The 8,221-nt window shown below is 34.3% G+C and overlaps 1 protein-coding gene across 1 annotated transcript; it reads right to left on the bottom strand.

The window, feature by feature from the left end:
- Positions 1–879: 879 nt before the first annotated feature.
- On the bottom strand, positions 880–5,151 carry LOC108378751 (kelch-like protein 4). Its single transcript, XM_017635053.1, has 3 exons — positions 4,952–5,151; positions 1,469–1,555; positions 880–1,399 (listed from the first exon to the last, which is right to left on the bottom strand). The coding sequence occupies exons 1-3, from the start codon at positions 5,114–5,116 to the stop codon at positions 1,199–1,201; spliced, it is 453 nt and encodes a 150-aa protein (XP_017490542.1). The 5' UTR covers positions 5,117–5,151; the 3' UTR covers positions 880–1,198.
- Positions 5,152–8,221: the final 3,070 nt, after the last annotated feature.

Raw genomic sequence — 8,221 nt, forward strand, 5'->3', positions numbered from 1 at the left:
TTGCTAACCTGAATTTGTTCCACAGTGTTATTAGACTTGAGTTTAATTTGTTTCGGTTTCAAGTCTTTACGTTTATCATTGTCATCGTTACCAAAACCACTGAGGGTTTTTTGATTGTCAAAAAGGCGACTTGTTATAATAAAAATACTACATTCGTTCAGTGCTTTGCTGGTACTTACCTGCTTGGATAATGACGACGACAATGTACAAACAGCGCCTTTAAATAAAACGTATTCAAAGTATTAGTTATACAAATTTATTGGTCAAGTAAACTATACTTAAAAAGTAATGATGGTGTTTGGATTTATTCTACTCTTTCGATTCATATGCATTTCAAGCATTTATTCAAATGGCGCGTTTAATGAGAAGTAAAAAATGTTTGATTTTCACCAAAAACTTAAAAGTAGTTGTAGAATGAGTTTTTGTGTTGAAGCACACATAAAATGATTTATTTTAATAAGACACTTCCAGTAGGCATATGTAGTTACTTTAAACTATAGAAAAGCATTAACTCGATTTCTTTCGAAATGTCAGAAGTCAATGTAAATGTAGATAAATGTAAACTAAAAACAGTATAAAGTATTATGTTAGTTAGGCAACTAAAGTACATAAGTTAGGTGTTTTAATAGCTAATTAATAATCCAAAAGTGTTAGGGTCGTTTTATATTTATTAGTGAGTAAGTTTTTTTGTTAAATAATTAGTGGTATTCCCTACATTTGGGAAAAACCTCCAAACTTGTTTTGAAATTTCAAAACTCATGTAATAAAAATACTTACAGTTATAAATTTTCCGAGTTTAAGGGAATATGTATCATTCTCTGCTGTAACTTAAAAACTAAGGCATATTCAACAAGCTAGAAGTGACTGTCAAACTTAGTTCTTTTTGTAGCTGATTATAATGTTAAAAACATATATAAAAAATTTAATCAAGAAATTCCTTTAATATGATATCGAATATCTATATTCGGTTTTTGATATTCCAGTCGCAGCCCGAAAGAGAGAACTATGGTAATCACTTCTACTTTCTTCTTGGTTATATTTAACCTATATTTAAAGAACGCATTTTACAAGCAAAAATATTTTAAAGTAATAGAAACCATTCATGTTCAAGATAAGGTGAAAATTAAAATTTGCTTAAGCAAAATATATTGACCTCGAATAAGTCTACAACCAAGTACTTTGTAAATTTCCTTATCTCTCATTCACATTGAAGTAAAGCTTTAGGCACAACATAACAGCAGTATCGACCCGCTTCAGGTATTGGCTTCTTTTCGACCCATTCACCAACTTCTGCATAGTAAACTGACACGGACTTTGAGTTCCAGCCTCCGACAACCCACAGTTGATCACCTACAAAACCACAACCCATGCATCCACGTCCAACGTGTAAATAGCAAATCTATGAAAAATAATAAGAGCTTGCGTTGTTTGGTGTTTTAAAATATTTGGTGTAACTATTTCCACTAACCTTTGTCCATTTGTTACTTTGAGGATCAACTATTTTAATTTCTGAAATCCCTCCTAAAACATATATGCATCCATTATGTACGGCTACCTAAAATGTGAAATTTTATGCATACATTAAGACATATATACATATTTATTTTGCACATAATTTATTTTCATATGTAAATGGGGGGGGGGGGCCGGGGGCACCGCCCACTTGCATGATATATGTGTATCACAAAAACTACTCGAACGATCTCGACCAAATTTAATATATACATTGTGCCTAGCCTCCCTAAGCACCTTCTTGGATATTTTTAAAATCGGACAAAAGGGGGTAGCCCTAAAATATAGCTAGCTTTGAGTTTTTTTTATATTACCGTTACGTTGGTGGAGCCCGTGGTTTGTGTATGATTTCAAAAATTTTCAAAATGGCGCTTAAAAAGCCTAAGCGCAATCTGGAAACCAAATTTGGTTGAGATAGGTAAAGCAGTTTTTGAGATAAACATATATCATATAAGTGGGCGGTGCCACCCCCATTTTCCAAAATTTTTTTGAAAAACCACTTCTTTGCTAAAGACCGATTGTATACATGATTCAATAATGAAAGGATTTTTAGGTAGCTTTTTTCTAAAATTTGACACTCCCACCAACAGGANGAATATAACCCCTGATTGTTATTAAAAATAAATACTTATATGTATGTATATACCAAAGTTCCACCTTGAGCTATTTTTTTGTGTGTTTGTTTGCTTTGTAAATTTTTTTGCGGTACCATTTACAGTTGATGGATATGAAGAAGCTATTTGTTTGTGGAAAAATTATGGAATTTCGATAAAAAAAACGACAAATAAACACATTTGGAGCTTACGTTTCTTTCACGGTTTTGGCTCGATTGCTTTGAATATGGTAATTCCAACTCTTTGATGTTGCACTTTTAGTGTTCTGGGGAGATTATGCCGCCATCAGAATATTAAACACTGGCACAAGAAGAATAAAAAGGACACGCAGCTACTGAATGACTGACGCAGGGAACGTGATCTACACCGTCAAATGAGAAGTGCCGTAAGTTTGAAATTACATCGCGCCATTGACTAAACCGAGCTGTCGTGTGTTACAATTGGCTCCATGGATGTGGTTTGGCAATATTATACTGCGTCAAAGTCTCATTCGGGGATGCAGGTCAATACCTAAATACCTTTCTTGACTCATTTACCAGAACCATTGCGAGCTTTACTTTGCCGCATAGGTTCTTAAACTTTTTTTCTCGTAGACCCCTTTCAACACTTTACTGGTTTCGGTGGACCCCCTGCTGATACATTTCCCTAAGCTCGTAAAAAAATGAAATGTGAAGATTAGATCTAACTATGTAAATTTGCACCGCGGGTGATTTCAAAAACTAAACTCGGAGTGGCCAAAAGAAAACGAAAATATTGTCTTTCTATTATTTTTTATTTCTATTTATTAAAATAATGTGATTACACACTTGCAGGTTTTAAAAAATATAGCTCGTAAGTCCATCAAAATACTATCTCGCTCTGAGGAGTTATATTTTTTAAAAGCACATCCAGCCCTAGCGTTTTTTACATTATCTTCACCATAAACTCATCAAATGTTCAGCTCCCTCATGATTTTGTACGTGGAGTATTTGTAAAATAGTTTATTTGTGTTGATGGCACCGTTTTTATTTTTATCGCTCCGAGTCTTAAAGTGAGGCGTAAAATATTTATCACTCACATTTTTAAAACACAAAACTTAAAGCAACAAAACTGTTAAGCTTTTTACGCCAAACTTTTAATTCAGAAACTGACAATAGAGAAAAGAGCGAGTCTAGAAGATTCGATGACAAACAACCAAGCAAGCAAGAAGCACAAAAAGTGTTCCAAGGCTGGATGGGCAAATATAATTGTCATTTACGTCTATCACAGTCAGGTGTTTGTGCCACGTGAAGTGACCAGTCAGCAGTCCAACAAGTTGTCTGCAGTGTCGTCTGCTCAGTGAGAGCAAATAAACTAGATAGACCTTCTGAGAATGTAGGCAACAAGAGTTTTGCACACCTGCATCTCCTCGATGCCTCCCAGTCATTGCTGAGCGAAGTATTCACCCAGTTTCCCTTGTTGCTTCGATAACCGAAAGTGGGTGTACTAGTTGTGGACCGAGGAATGCCTGGTCTGAGCGAATTCTGGCCAAATGGTCAGATGTCTCATTACCAGGTACTCCTGAGTGACCTGGCACCCAGAGTAAAGCAAGCTCGTTATGTCGGGACTTGCATTGCCGAACTAGTTTGGAAGTAGTAAGAAGGCTGGTCAATGCCCTAAGTGCAGCTTGGTTGTCACTGCACGCATGTAAACTCCTTCCCCTCTACCTATGTTCCACCACGTAGTCCATGACTTTGAGGATTGCAATTACCTCAGCCTGGAAGACCGAAGCATATTCCCCAACAGAAAAGTGAAGCTTAACCGCATTAAATTCGAAAAAGAGCCATCAGTGAAGATTCGACAATGTGTTAGTCTGGTCTCAGTGATGGAATTAAACCAGCATTCAGTCTCATGGAACTCAACATAATATAGAATCTTTTCAACAAAGGTAAATGATGGCGTACTATCCTGTAGCATTGAAAATACACAAGTGCTTAAATCTCTGCCGCCAGCAATTTCCGCCGCGCCCCACTCAGTGTTATACCAACATCCGGTTCTTTTTAGTCTGGGGGTCCACCTGGACCACTTTGGGAATCCCTGCTTAACAGCAACTGACAGAATCAATAGGTATCCACGAATAAAAAGTAAAAATGTCACTACTAAAAATTCAAAAATGTTCCTAAAACTCGCAAAGAAATTTGGAAATAAATATCACTGTTTTTGTTTTTAGGAGTAGGGTGGGAGTGTCATTGATAAAATTAGAGTGAGAGAAAGTTTTTCTTATAAAACCATTCATTATTGAATCATGGATTGTATATATATATCAATTTTTACTAAATATTGATGGATTCCTTAGCCACACTGTTCAAAAAATCTGAAAGCCCGGTATATAAACTATATAAATTCAAGGCCGTAGTTAAGAAAAGTCGCCTAACTTCGACAATTTAAATTAAAATTAATTTAATTAAAATAGACTTGATTTTAGATAGTGCTACATATTTTGAAATTATGGAAATTATCGATGGTGAAAATTTAAAAAATTAAGAGAAATATGGGTTTTTTTTTTATTTTACCCGATAAAAAATACCAACAAACCAAGTCCGACAATAGATTATTATATATACCATTTTAAAGGCCTATATATCCTCTTCTCAGATCATATTCGATCTTTGAAATCGAATCAAAAATAGCCATTCAAAAACTCTTAAATCTACAAAATCGTATTCTCTGAGCTAAATCGACAGATCGCGACCTCTAAATGACCTTTAAAAAATCTATAAAAATAGGCAATAATGTTTCTCATAAAAACGAAGAAAATAATAACAAAAACTTGTATAATTTGATTTTTATTTTCTTCGCTCACTTACCCCAGGGAAATTATGAGCTTCATTCATATCCCCGCACTGTTTCCAAGTATTCGAAGATGGATCGTAACATTCAACAGATTTTAAACTGTTTTCATTGATGCCTCCCATAACAAATATTTTGTCATTCAAAGCCACTGCACCAGCCTGACATCGTGGCGTAATCATACTGCTAACTAATTTCCATTTGCTGCCAGGTGAATACCTAAAAACGGGTTGGTATTTAAATTGTTGACGTAATTGATAAACATACATGTATAATGTTCTACAATGGAATTTAAAGCAAATATAACCAAAAAGTGAAAAGTTTAACCCACTTGGAGTTTTACTACCACATATGGAAGAAAGTGTTTGGACATATTTAATTTGGTTTACTTAAAAAAACTGATATTCTACTGCATTAGAAGAGACGGTTACAACCGTCAATTTCAACAGAGCGGCGATTTCACAACGCTCCACACGAGTCACGAAAATCACTTGCAACGAAACTCAACACTCCACAGGAACTGAAAATCATGCAAAATTATTATCTTTTTTATTTAACTTGCTCATCCCGCCAAAAATTTCCTTTCGATTTTAAACGAACTTCCCGACAAGCTAGGGACTTTCAGCATAGTTTAAATCACGATGACAATGCAATATAAAATACAAATGGATTCCCTAAATGGTCTAGGGGTCTTGATATCACGGTGGGCCAATCACTGTAAAAGCGTAATTTGCCAAAGAGCGTGAAAAATGCTTCAAGTTCTTTATATCTGCCGGCATAGTAGTATAGTTTCAGGCCCTTGTAGTATGATGGACTCTATTGTGAATCCTTTGGTAAATGAAATACTGGAAATTAGTTTCAACTGTTTTCACATGCCCCCACTGTTAAGTTTCATAACCGGATTTTTAGGACCTAAAAACCTATAAAAAAGGCAAAATAAAATAACGAAATAGGCTAGAAAAGGCAAAATAAAATAGCAAAATAGGTAGGAAAAGGCACTATAAATCGCAAAAAAGGCAAAAGGAGGCATTAAAAAGGCAAAACCTGAAAAATTTGAATCTTTGACTATTTTCTCCTTTCGAGTTTTTAACTCACAAATAAAAAAACTTTATTCTCTATAGTTGTAGTAACATTGAACCACAAGATGCATTTTGGAAGTTTTCTGACAGCATTTTCATTCGATTTTCGCGAAGAAAAGCTTTGACTGTACTGAACGTGAGTTGATACAAGTTGAGCCCAATTTAAATATGGAAAGTTTAAAACCTGCATATTATCAGGAATAAGGGCCTTTCCCTTGCCCTTTACAACTAAAGGCCAGTGTGCAGCTCTCATGAAAACGGACAAGAAAAAAATTGACATCTGATACTTCATCACATGTTGCCTCACTGATCATGTGATACTCACTGGTGATGGAGATCTCAATCAAGTACTTCTATCAACTTTTCCATGTGATCTTCCGTCTTCCTCCGACTTATGGCCTTATTTAGTGGTCTCTTTTTAACCAACGCAAAATTTGCAAATGTGTTAGTAAGATAAATGAGAATGTGTTAGTTTCCATCACACAATTCTTGTAGGGTTTCTTTTGAATACGCTTACGTTCNTCTTTTGAATACGCTTACGTTCTGCAATTCACATATGCTTTTTCATACTTCCAAGACATAAATTGTTTTTTTTTTTGAGTAACATATAATTTTTAGCAAAAAAAACCGACTTCAATCCTCATATAAAAAAAAAAAATATATATATATATATATATATATATCTCATGATCCAATGATCGGATCTAAACCAGATTAGTATGGGACCACCTCTTCTGAGACACTACCTTTCCGCTGCAAAAAGAGTTATCGAAATCGGTTGACGTGGTCCAAAGTTATGCGGTAACATACATACAAAAAATAAAAATAAAAAAAATATTCCGACGATCTGATAACCTCCTCCTTTTTTGGAAGTCGGTTAAAAAGAGTATCAAAATTCGAAACCTTTACTCATTACATTTGTTTTAAAGTAGTCTTTCAATTAGTTGATTTAAAAAGTCATTTGTTTCCGTCAGGGACGTTTAAAAAAAAAATAAGTGGTCTGTACATAAAAAAAACAGCGATTCAGATGTTGCATTTTTAATGTATGTACATATGCTCGAGATAATATGTGTTAACTTTTACACATTAGTATAAACCGCACAATTACATCTCGTCGCTTGGCGCGTAATACCTCGTATCCGCCAAATGCAATACCACGTATGAGGTGGCATAGAAAAAACTGTATTTTGGTTACCCTGTCTCAATGCTTCCCTACTTCATGATACGAGGTATTGCGCGCCAAGCGACGATATACATAAAAGTAAACTTCACAGCACTGCAAAGATTCAGTTACATTCGATACACTGAGCTCAATTTAGGTACAATTAGACGATAGCCAAATAAATATCCATATTAAATATGAAAAAAAAATAAGAAAATTTTTCTAAACAAGGAACATTGTGAACATGTCATTGAGGCAACAAGAAATCTTTGCAAAGTGGCCAAGTTCCTTTATTAAATTCTTTGTGAACAATGAAAAACTTCTCACATTTTGAGGCTCAATTTATTATTCCTTTAGGGACTAATACCTAGGACCACTTCTTAAAAGAGTTAGAAAGCAAATCAATGTATATATTCCAATTGACCGATCAATTTTCAGTCAGGATGGTGTACTTCTGTGTTGCTAACTGTTTGCGATTCAGAGCCAACATATTGAAAAAAAAAACAAATTGTGCAAACTACAGTAATTTTCTTAAATACTTTTTAAGTACTTTCACTTTTAGTATATTTTTGAATAATTATGTAATTCTCAAACATCTAAACTCAAATGTAACTACCCTGCAAACCATTTTTTCAGAGTATTTGAATTGTAGAGAAATTTTAAAGAATTCGTAAAGATCTCGTCCGATTTTTTTCCGAATTTTCTAGAATGAAATAAACTGTGCAGACAGGTAAAAAAAATAGATTGCCGATGTAATTGAGAAGGTTAGCAGATTTCGTTAGAAAAACTTATTGTTTCGTGTATAATACATTTATTTTTCATACATACTATGTGCATATGTATATACATATATTTCTTGAAAACTATTCATTTAATCAAATTTCGAAAAAATTTTATTTCTGCAATGAAAACACGGCCATTCGTTTTAAATTTCGTGAAATGAAATCGTTTATGAGCTCGTGGATAAGAATGCAATATTGCTACAGGAAAAATTTTAGTGAAAATCGACAGAAAAACCCAAAAAAGGTAGGTCTAGAGGTGGGCTT

Source organism: Rhagoletis zephyria, unplaced genomic scaffold (assembly GCF_001687245.7).
Source record: "Rhagoletis zephyria isolate East Lansing unplaced genomic scaffold, Rhagoletis_zephyria_1.1 Rzeph_scaffold_14816, whole genome shotgun sequence".
Classification (NCBI taxonomy): domain Eukaryota; kingdom Metazoa; phylum Arthropoda; class Insecta; order Diptera; family Tephritidae; genus Rhagoletis; species Rhagoletis zephyria.